Genomic DNA, 18,560 nt, shown 5'->3' with positions numbered 1-18,560 from the left:
TGATTCTGACAGGTGTGTAATGGTATCTCCTTATTGTTTTAATTTGCATTTCCTTGATTACATACCTCCTGTTTTTTACTGTTGGCATTCTTAAGCGTTTTACTGTCCCTCTAAGACTGAATTCAAAATGACCTGATTGAATATTCATTCTCATTTGTCCCATTCATTCCTTGCTCAACAAATTGAGGTTCAGGCTGCTCCCATTAGAGACACCCCTATCTTATTTTCATAAACTACTTAGGCTTTCTCAGGCATGATATATTTTCCAAAATGACTACAAGATCTTCCAGCACACATGCTCTTCTTACAATGTTATATTCATATTCCTATCATCGAGAGGTGGGCCCTACATTCTCTGAGGAAACCTGAAGCATGTGGAGAGGTCAAATGTAGAAGTTTTGATCAACAGTCCCAGCTCAGGTATCAGCCAGCATCAACTGCCAGACATGTGAGGGAAGATGCCTGAGTCACCCACAGCCATTGAGTCTCCTGAGCTGAGGCTTAGACATTGTGAAGCAGAGACTAACCCTGTTCCCTGCTGTGCCCTTTTTGAAATCCTGCCCCACTGAGTCCATGAGTATAATAGAATGATTGTTTTTTGCCACTAAGATACAAGCAATGAAAAAGTAGAATACTAGGAGTGAATTATGCACCAGCCCTCGAAGTCTTCCACATGCAGCATATATATCGTGAACTTGAAGTGATGTGATGGATCTCTCTCAACTTGTACCACCATTCCATCTTTGCAATAAGACAACAGATGTTTTCACAGAGGTTTCTCTAAACCCTAACCTTTATTCTAGAAGGTGGGTCCGAGGAACATGGAGTGGGTTCATGTAAAGTTCCTTTGTAAATGCACATAATAATCTGGCTTTGCTATATCTTGGTATCTATTCACTGTCAAAATGTCAATTTTAACATTTGTTACACACAGTATAAAGCATCCATATAAGTTTGGAGCAAAGATGAGAGATGTTCTTCCTCTGAGGCTCCAGAGACAGGCTTTATACCATGCCCACAGAGTGACCAACAATAGCAATATATGTCCCAGGACAAACTCAGGGACCCACCTCTAAAGAAATAGAATCGAATATCTGGAGACTATTAAGGTCCTAAAATGGGTTTTGTTTTCCTCAGAGTAAAGAGTTTATTACCCTGGCATGAGGTTGGATTAAAGTCTAAGCAGACTGACTGTTTCCTGACCAAAGTAAACTTTCAGTCAATGCTCCAATGCTGTAGAGAGATCTGATTTACAAAGAGAATTAATATAACAGATATCCACACTAGCAAATTTTATTAATTATTCCTTCATTTAGAAATATAAATGGAATGAGAGTAAAAATCAGACTTTTAAAAAAGTTTTTATTTAAATTCCATCTAGTTAACATACAGTATAATATTAGTTTCAGGTGTACGATATAGTTATTCACCACTTCCATACAGCACCTGGTGCTTATCACAACAAGTGCACCCCTTAATCCCTATTACCTATTTAACCCATCCCGCCCACCCACTCCCCTCTGGTAACCATCAGTTTGTTCTGTTAATAGTTAAGATTCTATTTCTTGGTTTGCCTCTCTCTCCTTTCCTTCCCTTTGTTCAATGATTTTGTTTCTTAAATTCCACATATGAGTGAAATCATACGGTATACTTCTTTCTCTGACTTATTTCACTTAGCATAATAGTCTCTAGCTCCATCCCTGTCATTGCAAATGGCAAGATTTCATTCTTTTTTATGGCTAACTTTCCACTGTATGTATATACCACCTCTTTTTTTATCCATTCACCAGTCGGACACTTGAGCTCTTTCCACAATTTGGCTATTGTAGATAATGCTATAAACATTGGGGTGCATGTATCCTTTTGAATTAGTATTTTCATATTGTTTGAGTATATAACAGTGCAATTGTTGGGTCATAGGGTAGTTCTATTTTTAACTTTTTGAGGAACCTCCAAACTGTTCTCCAGAGTGGCTATACCAGTTTGCATTCCCACCAGCAGTACAGGAGAGTTCCTCTTTCTCGCAACCTCGCCAACATCCTTTGTTTCTTGTGTTGTTGTTTTTAGCTATTCTGACAAATGGGAGGTGCTATTTCATTGTAACTTTTTTTAGGATTTTATTTATTTATTTGTCAGAGAGAGAAGAGAGAGTGAGCGCAAGCGGGGGGGTGGAGAGTGGGCAGGCAGAGAGGGAAGCAGGCTCCCCACTGAGCAAGGAGCCTGATGTGGCATTTGATCCCAGGACCCTGGGATCATGACCTGAGCTGAAAGCAGACACTTAACAGACTGAGCCATCCCGGCATCCCTCATTGTAATTTTGATTTGTATTTCTCTGATGATTAGTGATGATGAGCATCTTTTTATGTGTCGGACATTTGGGTATCTTCTTTGGAGAAATGTCTGTTCATGTCTTCTGCCCATTTTTTAATTGGATTATTTGTTTTTTGGGGTGTTGGGTTTGATAAGTTATTTATATATTTTGGATACCAACCCTTTATCAGATAAGTCATTTGCAAATATTTTTTCCCATTCTGTAAGTTGTCTTTTAGTTTTGTTGATTGTTTCCTTTTCTGTGCAGAAGGTTTTTATTTTGATGGAGTCCTAATAGTTTGTTTTTGCTTTTGTTTCCCTTATCTCAGCAGACGTATCTAGAAAGAAGTTGCTACCAACCAGTCTGTTATAGAAAGTGAATCTCCGCTTCTACACTGTCCCCCCAAAAAGAGTAAGTTAATTAAGCAAACAAAGCTGCTGACCTTGGAAAATGGAGATATTTTAGATTATATAATAGTTATTCTTCTAATGAACTGTTCTTGCCTGACCAGCATCAATTTTTTCTTCTTCTTTGAGAACCACCCCTCTATTGCTTCAATTTGCATGGTTCTCATAGTGATTAACTTACTCCCTGGTATTAGGAATAGACATGTGAACCAGTTCTGAGCAGTGAGAATTCTGAATCCCTCTGGCAATGGTAATTTGTTAAAATTTGTCCATATGAACAAAGTTGAGCTAGTAAAAGCCAATGAGTGTTATTCTCCTTTTCTGCTTAAGTCAGTTGGAAACGGGCTTCTGTCATTTGAAACCAGAAGTCTGATTCATAGATCACTCATCAATATCAAAGAAAATATTACTGTATAAACCAAAAACAATGAAACTGAACTTTTATTAAAAGAGAGTAATCAGATACTCAGCAAGAGTTTTGGGAATTAAAAATAATAATATTAAAATTTTCAACTAATATGAAGTACAGCCAATAATTTCTCCAAAATTTGGCCAAGTATAAAAAGAATTGGAAAATATGAAAGAAAAATTAATAGATGTAAAAATCAAACCAGGAAGTCTAAAATCTATATAACAATATACTAAAGATAGAAAACAAATAAAAGTGTGTCTGAATATAAATAATGATATAATATTTCCCAAAGATAAATACAGAAGTTATTTTTAAAAATAGACTTTATTTTTTAGAGCAGTTTAAAGTTTACAGAAAAATTGTGCAGAAAGTACAGAGCATTCCCACTTATTCCCTTCCTCTGACACACAGTTTCTCCTATTATTAACATCTTGCATTAGTATAATACATTTACTACAATTGATGAGCCAATATTGATGCATTACTATTAAATAAAACTCAGTTTATATTTGTTCACTTTTTTGTTATTCTACAGTTCTAATGGGTTTTGATAAATGCCTAAGGTGCCACTATTAATTTTTTTTTATTTTGAAAGATTTCATAAAAGCTGAGCAGGAAGAACAATTAAGAATAAAAATCCAACTCTAAATAGACTATTTTGAATTTAAGCACACCAAATATAATTGGAGGATCCTTAAAGTTTTCAGAAAGAGAGAAAAATAGAGGTCAGATTCACTGAAATGAAAATAACTAACATCAAATATCTTACTAGCAATCATAGATGACAATGGAGAATGACTTCAAAATTCTGCTAAGAAATAATTTTTGACCTAGAATTATACACTCAGCCAAACTGTAAGAGAAATAAAAATTTTCTGATATGTTAGAGTATAATAATTAAAAAAACATAAATAGTCTGAGCTTATATCTCAGATGCTCTTTCTAAAGAAATAAGCTAAAATGGTGACAGACTGCAGAAAAAAATATTTTAGGCCAAATGGAAATATTATGATTAAATTTAAATATTAAAACAAAGGATTGAAATGTTTTTAGAAGTCCAACTTAATTGTTTTTCTATCCAAATGGGTCAGTGCTAGATAAATCTTACTGATGATTTAAAGAATGCAAAGAATATGAGCAAATACTCTGCTATTTATTACCTGTGTAACTCTGGATAGTTTATCTTTCCAGCTTCACATTCTCAAATGCATATCATTGGTACTGGTATTGTTGAATTGTTGACTGTTGATAAAATAGAACAGCGTGGCTCCAATTGCTTCCATTTCACATATCATAAAAAAAGATTCCTTTACATTGTTTTTTGAAAGACAAATAAAGAAAAAAATTGATTATCAGATTAGTTGTGTGTCTGAAAGGAGGGATGGTGCACAAAGGAAATATTTAAAGACAGGGTAAAAGATATGGATTCCTTTAAATTATTTTGCATTTTTGCCTAGAATTTACAATTCAGGGAATCTTCATCTTATTACTGTTATTATAGCATATTAAGACTTTCTTTAGGAAAAGCATTGTGCTTTTTTTCCCCATCAGGTAATATTACAAAATAATTTTATATATTAAAAAACCCAACTCATTTCAACACTTTGAAATTCTGCATCAATATTACATACGTTAATAATATTGAATATTTTCTGAAAATTATGCAACCTACAAAAATCCTACTTGGCTTACAATATTTGCATCATCTATCTCATGTAGCAATGCCTTTATTTCCTAGTTATTTTCAAATCCTTTTATGTAATCCACATCATAAGGCAATTTGTATATAAATAAATCCTAAATCCTTTAAAATCAAGCAACCAGCAGAGAAATTGAAATGTAACATCAATTTGAATGCATACTCTTACAAGTATGTATTTGGGAAGGGGAAGGTTAAGACACTTGAAATATACTAAAACAAGAATAGTAATTACATTAGGGTAGTACAATAAGAGTGTTATTTTTTCTTTTCAATTTCCACATATTCTATTATATTGTTATGCTACTTTTAAAATTTAAAAGGATACCTTAAAAAGATAAATATGTTCTAAATTTGCAACAAAGTGTATCAATTGACTCAAATGCCCTTTTGATTTTTGGCATAAACATGTAACCATTTTTATAAGGACAAGAGGGTAAAATACTCAGGTACCTTATCCTTGAGTTTTTCTTTTTTAAAAAGTTTCTCAGTCACATATAGTACATTTGTGAAATAGTCTTTACCCTCACACAGAATATTAGCATTTAATAGAATCCTCCTATTTGTTCGTTCTGGCTGAAAATTGGGGAATATTTTCAATGAGGATTTGAGTTCCTCATTTTTGGTAGTGTTTAAAGTATACTGAATATGGATTACTCTGTCCCTGACTGGTTGATAAACACATGATAAGCTAATATCTGGCTTTAGAAATGATAATTCTTTCAGTAGGAGAGTTGATGCCTGGCTAGGATAAACACAGTAATATAGATGGTGAATATGTTTTGATGAATCATAAGACATATGACTAATTTATGTAAGTTTCAATGTTAGTTTTTCTAATTTTTATGAAAATAAATGCTGTCTTCTAATTCTTTTTTTAAAGATTTTATTTATTTCAGAGAGAGAATGAGAGATAGAAAGCACGAGAGGGAAGAGGGTCAGAGGGAGAAGCAGACTCCCCACTGAGCAGGGAGCCCGATGCGGGACTCGATCCCGGGACTCCAGGATCACGACCTGAGCCGAAGGCAGTCGCTTAACCAACTGAGCCACCCAGGCGCCCCTGTATTCTAATTCTTGAATTAACTTTATTATGCGTATAGTGTGTAGTTTCAGAACATAGAATAAATGCTGTATTTTAAATTTAAAGATTTGGAGTGACCTGATCTGATTTTTTTGGAAGAAGAATGGGGACAGAATTCTAGGTATGATTTGAGAAAAGACAAAATTACTTCTTAAGAAAATATACAGTTCAAAAGCTTCAAAGTCTTCTTCAATAGCTCAGTTTATGATGTGAATAGGCTTTTAAAAATGTAATTTTTTTCTGTCTCATTAGGCACTTCAGCCATTTCTAGTCACTAATGAGATAGCATGAACCACCATCCAAATCATTAGGAAGACCTATCCTTTCTATCTTCAAAGTATTTGGGGAATCCACCCACTTCTTCTCTGTCACCATTCTAAGGCAAACCGCTGTTATCTCACTCCAGAATTATTGCCCAAACCTATTTTTTCTCTCTGCTAATGTTCTTGCTGGCATTGAAATTACTTTAAAAGTTAATAATTATTGCTCTACCTCTTATTAGCTTGTAATCTTTATGTTTTGGCTTCATCATTTGTAAAATGGGTACAATAAAAGTACCTACCTCATAGGACTGTGAATATTAATGGACTAACAGGTATAATATATTTAGAACAGTGTGAGACATATGATAAGCACTTAGTACATACTAACCCCAGAATGTAAGTTCTGTGTGAGCAAAATTTTTGTCCATTTGTTCATCACTTTAATACTCAGTGCCTAGAGAAAGATGCATTCATGGAATGCAAAACATAATAGTTGAATAAATATGAGTTAGTAGCATTGGGAGACAGGTGGCATTCAAGAGAAAGATTTCAAGAAAAAAGAAAAATTATCCTGCAAGAGTCACCAAGTGTAAATGTTGGGCCATGAGAAAGAAGAATGAGGTCATTTGGGAATAGTCAAAATTGGGAAGAAGATTCACTGAAAATACTCCATGAACTGAGCTTAATTTTATAGAATTAGATACATTTTACAAGATAGATACACAGATATATGGAAATAAATACGTGCATGCTTGTGTATATTTGGGTCAACATGCAAGGATACAAGAAAGGCAGCACAGCAATGAAAGTCATAGCTTTCAGAGCCAGATTGCTTGGGTTCACATCCTTGCTTTACCACTTACTGGCCAGGTGACTGTGGGCAAGTTCTGTGCTTCAGCTTTCTAACCTATAAAATAAGGATAATAAAAGCAAACCTTCAGAGTGTTGTTTTGAGGATTAATAGAATTCCTATTCATAATTCGTATTTATAATTAATATCTGAAGTTATTATTTGTACTTGGATAGTATCTGGCACATAGCAAATACTATGTAACTGCTTTCTAAGTAACAGAAAAATTAATATTTTTTATTATCTTTCAAGATTTCTTTAGGAGATGACATTTTTATTGGATTTTCTTTTCTTTTTTTTTGCTTTGGTGCTTATGACAAATTAAAGTTATAGAAAGACAGCATCAAGTGACAAACAGGATATGATATACATGAAACAGTGGTAAACAGATTCTCAGGCTTTCCTAAGAATATTCATATTTAAAAAAAAAACTACTAACATAAAAACGGGATCCTGCCAATATTTTTACATGCAAATCTAAAATTAAAGAGGGGAAAAAATGCCAAAACACAAAGACAAACACGTTATAGAATCTAAAGGCAAAAATCTTGCTGCTTCTTTAACAAATCTCTGGGTAAGGTTATTAGTTTTGGAACCCTCACTACTGTTATTGAGTCTCTCCGGTCACTGTAATTTTGTGAAACCCTGGCCGTGTAACTGTCACAGTAGGCATACCGGGGTTGATGGCAGCTTCTGAGCCATTTTTAAAATTATAGCATCCAAGATTAGGCACAGTGGGCAAGTAATTCTATTCAGAATTGAAATAATTTTAAATACTATGGATTTCTATCAGGGTGACTATTTTTAATGTCTTCTGACCAACTCAATGTAATATAAAAAAAGCACTTCATGTCAGGCTAGCTTTGAAGACAGTATAAACACATGTACCAGCAGAGTTATTGTTCAAAGTGTGCTTCATTTTTGTTCATGATAAACGTGACTGTGTATGACAGAATTGCTGTAGGAAGAATAGGCTGTTCTTATAAAAAGGTATACTGTGCACATTCAACGTTTACATGGTTTTCAAATCCCTTTCTTATTTTACCCAATCATAAACATGGAAGTATTGAAAACAAAACTATACATAGAATAAAATTATATCTATATTCATAGATATAAACTATGTGCTATCCAGTGTGATAGCCACTGCCACACATGGATATTTAGTTTTAAATTTATAAAAGTTAAGAAAAACTGAAAATTCATTTTCTCAGTCATGCTAGACTACATTCAAATACCGAAAAGCTCTTTGTGGATGTGGCTAGTGGCTACTGTATTGAACAACACAGATATATAATATCTCTAATATTGCACTAAGTTCTATTAGGCAGCATTAATATAGCATGTTTTAGATAAATCACATATAACCTTAATATCTTATTTGAAAATTGTACATAGTCTCAATGAACAAGAAACTTAACTTTTTTTATTGGATTAAAAATAATCAAAAGTAAGCATGCATATACTTCCAATTTCTTATATATTTTAAACCATGATGCAAAATAAATCAGGGAAAAATAAATCAAGAATAGTCTTTGAGTATATATTAATAATAATCAAAATCATCCTAGTGTTTATGTTTGCTTTTCCCCAATATGTAAAATTTTATTTTTACTTTTAAAAAATAGCAAAGATATTACAGTCGAATTCCAAATACTATGGACATCAGTATACTTCTAACACTACGGACCGTGAATAAAATTTAACAGTGGGATGCTAGAGGAGTCTCACATGGACTTTATATTGGGGCTTATTTCCTGAGTAGCACAAGTCCATTTTCATAACAACTCAGAATGGGCACATCACACATGTAATATATATTATTCACACATAAGTTATAAAGTTATAATGACTCAAGTATTTAATGATCTTTAACAAACAGAAAAAGGGCAAGTAGGTACTTTTTTATAGTTGAAATATGTAAGATTTCAATTATATTTTATAAAAAGATTAATAAAGATGGAAAATTTGACTAAAAAATATAATTAGTATTTAAACACAGTTATTTTTATTTACTTATTTATTTATTTGTGGAGATGTGAAAGAAACATTCTTTGCTCTAAAAATTTCTTGAGGCTCTTGGGAAGGTTGTGTATGTGATCAAACTTAGGCAAAAATATGAAGAACCATACGTTGTCAAATGATTGGTATGAGTTACATATAATTTTTAACCATATAATAATTATAAGATGATACTGAGAAATGTTTATATTCCATGTAAACATTTTAACAGCCATAGTAAAGAAACATACTATGATTAAAATGATGCAGAACATCTGACATAAAAGGTAAATATTAGGCATGTTAAGTTTTCATTGGGTTGTTATAGGTCACTTGGAGATATAATGAGACGTCATTCAAGAATTGTTATTGTTTTTTTATCAAGTTTAATATACACCAAAAAATACAGAATTTCAAAAGTGCAAACATAGTATCTGCCTTCAACTAAACTGAAATATTATAAGAAACATTTTTATAAAAAGAACTTTACTTACAAAATCCAGTTTGAGATGCATTAATCGCTTCTTTTCATCTGACACTTTTAATCTATCTCTAATTTGTAGTAAGAAAACGTGTTTTGCGTTATTTGTATCAAGTTAATTAAAATGTTTAGCTGATAATGATTATTAACATGGATAATATTATTAATAAATTTAACATTAACTGTTTGACATACCCAAGAATTTGTATTGCAAAACCTAGCTTTGTCTTTTCCTGCAGCAGGGCATGAAGTGTCTTAATGCATGTATAATACAAGACAAAATGGACATTTATTTTGATAGACTAATTTGAATACCTGAATAGAAATTAATAACAGTATTCCTCTGATACTGTTATTTTATTTGTTATGATGGGAATAGGTGTATTTCAACATATAAAGATTTTTTAAAGGTAGTTTTACTTCTATAATTAGTTGTTCTCTTTTTGATATTTAGAATATGCTCTTTAATGTTATTTATTATTATTCAATAAAAACAAAGTTTTTCAATCAACTGGACATGAAAGATGAATTAAAGTGTTACTAATAAAACTGAAATAAATTAAATATATAATTTAAAAGAATCTCTACACAATTTAGCGAAAATTAATTTTTGTGAATACTTGATGCCACACAGACTATTAAGTAAACCTCATTAAAAAAGGCAAGTAAGTTTAATCTGGTTGATTCATTTGGCCATTCAGCATAATCTTTAGTACTATATGTGACAGTATTAAAAGTTCTTGAGTTAGCTTTCAGAGGATGAACCAATCATTACCAAAAGTTTAAGCAAAAGTAGTAATGGTAGAGATTCATGTCTTAAAGGGTGAGGGTATGGTTCCTTTCCTCTTACTTAACTATAATAATTTGAAACTCCACTATGGGATAACAGAATGCTTTGTATTAGAAAAATTCATATGTCTGTGACTTCAATATAATATAAACTTCTGATGGTTAGGAACTAAATCCAAGTAATCTTTGTACCTTCCCCATAATGCTTAGCACAGATACACATGGAAATCTCACTTGGTAAATGTTACTGAATTAGAAAACTATTAGAGAGAAGGTTTTCATTGAATTACAAATACACACACATTTTTAATATATATTTAATATGTATATGATGTATATATTTTTGTACATATATTTTCTTTTATTATAAAGTGTCATATAACACAAAAATAAAATGCAATATCACAGCAGAATAAACCATCGTGTTTATCTAGCCTCAAGTTGATTCTTTTTTTCTGTGAAGTTTTTAAGACTGGATATTCTAACAATAAAGTAAAATACCCAGCCCTGTTTTGTATGTTGTCTTGCAGAAAAATATTAACTACCTCCTAATATCAAAGAAAAATTTCTGAAGTGTGTTTTCCTTCTGATTACATATTTTCTTAAAGCAAAGGGCCTCAAATTAACTATATTTGACTTTGTGGATTTTTTTTTTATTTTAGTGGCCACATAGTAAAACATAAAATTTAAGTTTTTAGTGAATTTATATTTTAAAGTTGATGACATGACAGCAATAATAGTTTGCAGCATGTCTCTAAATTTTATATTAACAAAAAAGACTTAGACAATTACATCTATTCAAAGTACTAAATTAATATTTTAAGACCTGATGTTTTGACATATCTGAGAATCAACACCTTTTATTTATGTTGCTTCTACCTTGACCTTAGAAAATGCAAATTAAAGATATAAATGGATTAATTTACTCTTCTACCAGAATAAAATACCTAAGACTTCCTCAAGCCTTGAAACATGCTGAGTATTAAATATTATAATCCTTCTTTTTTTTTCTCAAAGGAATTAATTGCAGGTTGAGTCTTTTCTTTCATTTTATAAAGCAAATAGTATTTGTGAATACTATTATTTCTACTATAAATGAAAGCTTAGACTAGTTTTAGCATTATATATATTTTTTAATTGAACTCTGGTTGATATACAATATTAATTTTAAGTGTACAACAGCGTGAGTCAACATTTTATATACATTATGAAATGCTCACCACGATGAGTGTAGTTACCATCCATCATCATACAAAGTTATTACAATACTATTGACTATATTCTCTATGCTGTACTTTTCATTCCTGTGATTTATTTATTTTATAACTGGAAGTTTGTACCTCTTAATCCCCTTTACTTCATATATTCTTTATTTAATGAAAATTTAATCATTCTTACCTGAATCCAGACCAGGTATATGTACCATATATCATGAAGAACAGCAGTCTGAGAGAATACAAAAGAATTCTGAATATAGTACTGAAAAATGAGACATGAATGTTTTTCTGAATATGGCTATGATTCAAACAGACAAGTACAGATAAATCTACATGAATATAGCATCTGGTTCACTGAGTGCCTTATAATTTTGAAACTGTCACATTTCAGCAAATATATCAACACTGCTAGAAAATCAAAAAGGTAGTACATTTCTGTTAAGTGAAATTGCTTCTACCTCACAAAAGATAACCACAACTATATTTTAAATAAAAAGTTAGCTTTTAAAAAATTATTTTTACTTATACTATCAACTCCTCTCTAAGTGAGGAGAACTGAGTACATAAAAGAGCTCAACAAATATTTGAGAATGAATATCCATATACACATTGTGTGTATATGTGTATATATAAATATGCATATTTATATGTACATATAATGAATAACACAATGGTCAAATAGTTACGGTTATTATTCTGAAATTTTAATATAGTCAAAAGTCATGATAATTACATTTTCATTCATGTTCTTTGAGATGAGTTTTTACTTAAGATAATGATCTTCTAGACATGCAATTGACAATATCTAAATATATAAAGCATATTTTAATTTTAATATTGATAAAAATCTTGTAATTTTTTTCTTAAAAACCAAAACCAGAATATGACTATCAATTACCTAACCAGGTAAGTAAAATATTATGTCATGCTTCACTATGACTTATTTAAACAAACAAAAATTGTGAATTGTAGATGAATTGTAGGTAGGGGTAAAGATAGAAATCCAGTTTAAAAATTGGGATCTAACTTTAAAAAGGTCATGGAAATATATTCTTTGACAGTAAATAAAAGATTGTTCGAACAAAATATCAGTATAATGAATCATTAACAGTTTTAAGAACATTTATTTAGACATAACTTATATTATAATGCAGCCTTTTAATTTTACAGTTTGCAAATTATAAACTGAGTCTGCAAATACCCATGTGGTCAGTCAATACCAGTAAGAGTGGTAAAATCAGTAGTAAGATCAAATTTTACTCCTTTAAGTACCAACATATAAACTCCATACTTGGTTATCTTTTCAGAAGTGATTTGCATACATTTAAATTGGCCTGGACACCTTTAAAAAGAAACAGTGTTTTGGGGTGCCTGGGTGGCTCAGTCATTAAGTGTCTGCCTTCCTTCGGCTCAGGTCATGATCCCGGGGTCCTGAGATGGAGCCCCACATCGAGGTCCCTGTCCCGCGGGAAGCCTGCTTCTCCCTCTCCCACTCCCCCTGCTTGGTTTCCCTCTCTCGCTGTGTCTCTCTATGTCAAATAAATAAATAAAAATCTTAAAAAAAAAAAAGAGAGAGAGAAGTAGTGCTTGAATTCCTAAGGAGAGTGAAAGTACAGTCACCAATCAGAAACCTTCCTTACATTCTCAAAATCACTTGCATTTCACATTTTTCTCCACGCAGCTGAATTAGACTTGGGGCATCTTTTCGCTGTCCTTCTTTCTCCGCTTCCAGTTGATTTTAAGCCAATAACTGAACTTCAACTACCATATAGGACACAAACATCGCAGCGTGGAAACACATCGAATGGGAGGATCCTTTCTCTTGCAGAATTTTGTAAGCGTCGAACGCTGTCCCTTTGCTCCTTGATCTATTATTTCCCCAACACTTGCCACTGTGCCATTTCCCTCCCATTGTCCTCTGCCCACTTTGAAAATATCGTTCTACCCTTTATAATACCGCTCCTTCTCTTCTCGGTTCAGCTTTCTCCATTGCCATAAATATTTCCTCAAAATATTCTGAGTTTTGAGGTGGGTTTTTCAACCTCACTCGACTGTGACAGAAAGAACATGATGATGATGCTAATAATAAAAACAGCGAATAAACTATTACAGAACCCCCACACTAGAGAGATGGGTTGCTTGGCCCCGCCCTAAAAAAAACCCATTAAGTTTAGTCTGAGAGCATTCCTCCTTCCTTTTTCCTTCCTTGTGTGAGGAGTCGCCCCCACCCGCAAGCAGTGGAGGCATTTTTGTTGTCGACTAACCCCCTCTAGCGCCGAACTGGCAGCATCCGAGTCGCGGCTGCCAGGCGGGCCGAGCGCAAGGCTTGGCAGAGCTCAGGAGAGCTGGCGGTCCCGGCCCTGCCCTCTGCGCCCGCCTCGGCCGCGGGGCGAGGGCGTGAGGGCCACGGACGCGAGACCTCTCTCTGTTAGCACTGCGTGTTGCCCCGGCCCTGCTCTGAGAGCCGCGTGATCCCACCAAGTAGTCATTGAGTCTGCGGCTTCCCACCGACCCGAGCGCTGGGAGGGAGTAGGTGCCGCGAGGGGGCGGCTTGCGTGGGGAGAGCAGTCCGCTTGCCGCGCACTCGGCGCAGCCGTGGATGTTGCCACGCGCCGCTCAGCCCTTGGGCTGCTCGGAGCGCACGGTCCGACGCAGCCACGCCGGGGGCACGCCAGGGGCGCTCCGGACCCCCGGAATCCCAGCGCCCACGACTGCGACAATGCTCGTGACCTCCACCGCGAAGTCACCGCGGCGCGGCGACGCGAAGACCTCAGTGAGCCCCGGCACCGGGCACCCGCCCGTCTCCAGCCTGATGTGACTCTCCTCAGCTGCGTGCTCTTTCTTTTGGGTTTACTAGGACTCGAAGCAGCGGAGGCGGCCACAAAGTTGAGACGCTCGCCCTAGTGGGCAAGTTTGGGCGATTAGAGCTGAGGAGTGGTGGGGCAGGCAGCCGCCGCCAGGCTCGCCCGACCGGGAGCGCTTGCCCACAGCACTCACCCCCTCCAGCGGCGGAAATATGAAGTCAGGGGGAAGCGGTGTCAGGAGCTGACTCGCCCTAAAGCGCTCGGGCGCTGCTGCCGGGAAATGGGAAGCAAAGTGTTTGGGGGACTAAGTCCGGCCTCAGAGATGCTCAAAAAGCGGCTGCCGAGGCCCAGGCGCATCGCGCACGCGGCGGAGTTGGAAGTGTCCTCTGTGCAAGCCGCTGCCGTCGCCACCTAGGCGAGGGGCTGGGGGCGCAGCCCGTATGTAGCTCGTTCGGGCCACTCACGGCCCCGCCGAGCCTTCACGGCTGCTGTGCCTCTCCTTTTGGCTCTGCAAGTGCCCACTTCAGTCCGGAGAGGCGCTCGGGCCGCCTGAGCTGCCCGCCGCACCTGGTCGTCCCTCCTCCTATTCCCCCGTGAGGCGCCCTCCCCCGCCCCCTCGCTCCCCTCCCCCAAACCACAGCCCGAGCTCGCTCCTGCGCGCGCGCTCTCCCGGGCCCTAGTGAATAGTCCTCGCGCGAGCGGGACACGGTGGTGGATGCAATTCCGCTCGCTTACAGCCGCCAGGAGCTCCCTGGCGTCGCAGGCAGCGTCCTCCTCCGAAGCAGCTGCGCCTGCACCTGGGCAGCCTGGACCTTCGTGCCCTGCCCTCGGGGCCTCACGCGGGGGGCGCCCCGGGACACCTCCTGCAGGCCGGGTGGAGGAGGAAGAGGAGGAGGAAGAAGACGTGGACCGGGACCCCTACCCTACGCAGAACACCTGGCCCCGCTGCTATCACTTCTCTTTAAGTGGGAGAAGAGAGCCGGGGAGAGCCATGGGGGGCTGCGAAGTCCGGGAATTTCTTTTGCAATTTGGTTTCTTCTTGCCTTTGCTGACAGCTTGGCCAGGCGACTGCAGTCACGTCTCCAACAACCAAGGTAAGGGACAGGGCGGCGAAGGGGGAGGAGGCGGGAGGAGGCGGGTGCTCTGAGGACCAGTGCATTGGTCGCCTCCTGCAGGTAACTTCGTCCCGGGGTAGGCTTCTCTGGGCTCACCACACGAGAGGTCGAGGATGTCCCCTTACCAGAGCGCCTGGACTGGCGACCTCAGGAGTTGTGGTCCTTTTTGCTCCCGAATGTCTTTAAACGGATGCATGGGCATCAGCAGCAGTTGGGTCCCACCGCTGGCGGCCGTGGGGCCGCTCCCCGCAGCGCTGTCTCCACAGGAGGTCAGGCTCCGTGGCACAGGTTTTAATGGACTTCGGGCTCTTGGCGGTTGCTCACAGCACGGTAACATGTAGGTTCTCACTTGCCTTCGTGAAAGCAGATAGCTCCCGCTGTACTCTGTGACCAGATACCGGCCTTTTGCGTGTGGTAGCTAAGCTGCCCTCGCCCAGCCGCAGCCCCCTTACCCCAATCCAGACCGAATGTAGACTTGTTCGAAATTATTCCTGGACCAGTTGCCCAGATTTGTGTGGTTTCTTTCTGGAGATGGTGGGGGTGGGGCGCGGGGAGACAAACGTTAAGTGTGAATTTCCAAGTTGTGAATATCCTATTCATAAAGTCGAGTCACTGACAGATTTCTTAGGAAGAAGACTTTGTTTCAGTAGGTAAAGTGGTAAAGTGAAACTGAATAGTATGTGAAAAGTGAAAGTCAGGTTTACCGAATGGAAAGCGTTGGGAATTCTTGAACATTTTCTTTCCTTCTATTCAGCAATCTTTATGAGACATATCTTACTGGATTTCTGCTATGAATATTTAAGGATCTATAAAAATATCACCTGCATAATCTAAATCCCTTGAACTAAGCTGCGAACAACCATAAAAGTTTTCCAGCATGTACCTCTCATTGGCGCTGTGGTGACCATCAATATGTCACCTGTTATGTCACACTTTTCTAAAGGCCTCAAATATAAAACTTCAGGTATAGTTACCATTTAACATATAAGGCCTCAAAATAATTTGCAGATATAAAAATGGAGGTCAGATGACATGAAAGTGCGCACTTGCTTTGCGAGGATGAGAAGGTTAAATGAGAAGGCAAGTAAAACAACACAGCCCCTTCTTTGTCATAAACATATGACTATTTCATTTTACTTGGAAAGATACTCAGAGTCAATATTCAGTTCTTATTTATACAGCTGGTACTTTTGACATGTTTTCCTAATTCTTTCTTTTTTTTTTTTACCTGCCAGATTGCGATCACAAATGTATATGTAAATTTGGAAATCATGCATAACTGTCATGCCTTTGAAAATATATTAGAAAATGCCACCTATAATGCCATACTTGCCTATGGTGGTATATACCTCCACACACACATTCCTCATTTGTTTTCAAGGGCTATTGGCATTACATATTGAAGGGGTAGTTACTTAATATATCTCTGTGAAAACAGAAGATTGTAAAAAATAACATAAAATTGTTTACTTGAACATTTTTTTGCAGGGAGAGAAAAACAATTTTTAATAATCAGAAAGTGAGACGTTTATATTGTACTATGTCTTAGTATTTAGTATGTTAATATACATCTCTTTAGTAGCCACACTAAAAAGAGTCGTTTACTAGAAATCTTTAACAGTTATTTCCATGCAATAATTTCCCTAAATCAAAATTTAGTTTCTCATTAAGTGTCTATGATATACCAGTTACCATTCTAGGCCCTGGGGAAACTAACATAAATAAAACACATATCAGAATCTCCGAACAACTAAAGTGCCATCCTACCAAAATGTGTCAAGTGTTAAAGTGTGACCTTTCACATATTCATATTAAATTTAAGGGCATAGAGGAGTTACTTGTTATCCTTTTGCAATATTTTTTGTTTATTGTAATGACTTTCCCATAGTTTTTAAAGACAACTTACCTAAAATATTTACCAAATATATATAATCTGTGTGTGTTTTCATCAATTAGCTTAATGTTTGTGAATGAATATTACTCAGCTTACCCATCCATTAAGTAGGATCCTTAAAGATAGACTACTAAAACTCTGAATTTTCATTATTATAAAAGAAACGCAGGCTATTCATAAGATCACACTTGACTAATATAGTACCTAAAGGCTAAGTTGGGTAAAATTTAGAAGAAGTTCTTCAACACAAGATTATAGAGAAAATATGCTCAGATATTTTTATCAGACACAGATGATTGCTTATAAAATGCGTTATACAGCCTAAACTCATAATGATTAGAAATTATGCCCTATGTTATTTTGAGATAACTTTTGAATACTGAAGTCATCATACTAGTGATTAATAAAGTGTCAAACTTCAGAACATTATTATTAACATTTTGGAGATATTTTTTAATTTGTAGTTTCATAAATGAATCAAAACATACCTTACCAGTTTTTAAACATTGAAAACATGGGTCATTACAGTGTATATACAATATAAAAATAATGTAAAACATAAATTAGATTTGTTATACACATGATAGTAAATATTAGTAATATGCTTACTATTTAATTTTAAGGAGATAGCATTTGTTTTCCTAGTAACTTGTCTTAAGAGTTAATGGAATTTATTTTTTAAATTTATTAGAGGGCAAAATTTCATTTTTATAAAACTTGTGTTCTGATTAAGGATATTCAAAAAGTAAATTTTTTAATGTTATTTATCTGTTTTTACCAAATTATATAAAATCCATCATGTTTGAAATGAGTAGATTCACCTTCTTTCCCTCTCCTATTTTTCCATACTTAGGCAGGGTAAAACGATGATAATGACAAAAAAGTGAACTACCTCATTTTTAACATGGTGCCTAACAAGGTATTGAGAGTAAGTTGAGTATAGGAAGCATCTCTTGTCCTTTAACTGGCTCTGAAGCTCTGCACTATAATGACAAAATAAATCAATTTGACTCTCTCTTCCTATTACCTAAACCTCCTTGAATCGATCAGAAAGTAGAGTTGCTTCCTAGATCACTTCATCTGATTAAGTAAGTGAAAACATGATTTGTGTTCAAATTTCTCTTATTCCATTAATTTTTCCTCTATTTAAAACCACAATATTTATTAGGTGTTGCCAATTTTTATTTATAAAAAACAGATTTTACCTTCTCTCTACATAAGCTTTTATTTCTGTCC

At 36.0% G+C, this 18,560-nt stretch overlaps 1 protein-coding gene and 1 pseudogene across 9 annotated transcripts in view; both read left to right on the top strand.

The window, feature by feature from the left end:
- LOC113915887 overlaps positions 1 to 13,943 on the top strand; it is a 65,181-nt pseudogene extending 51,238 nt beyond the window's left edge.
- A 184-nt stretch (positions 13,944 to 14,127) lies between these two features.
- EPHA6 (EPH receptor A6) overlaps positions 14,128 to 18,560 on the top strand; it is an 828,987-nt gene continuing 824,554 nt past the window's right edge. For all 9 annotated transcript variants that reach the window (XM_027586196.2, XM_027586194.2, XM_027586193.2 and 6 more), the window contains exon 1: positions 14,128 to 15,409. In XM_027586196.2, the coding sequence (XP_027441997.1) occupies positions 15,031 to 15,409 (379 nt within the window). In that variant the 5' untranslated portion in view covers positions 14,128 to 15,030. The remainder of the gene's footprint in view (positions 15,410 to 18,560) is intronic.

This window comes from Zalophus californianus, chromosome 1, assembly GCF_009762305.2.
Source record: "Zalophus californianus isolate mZalCal1 chromosome 1, mZalCal1.pri.v2, whole genome shotgun sequence".
Taxonomy (NCBI): domain Eukaryota; kingdom Metazoa; phylum Chordata; class Mammalia; order Carnivora; family Otariidae; genus Zalophus; species Zalophus californianus.
This window is presented reverse-complemented; position numbering and strand designations above follow the sequence as displayed.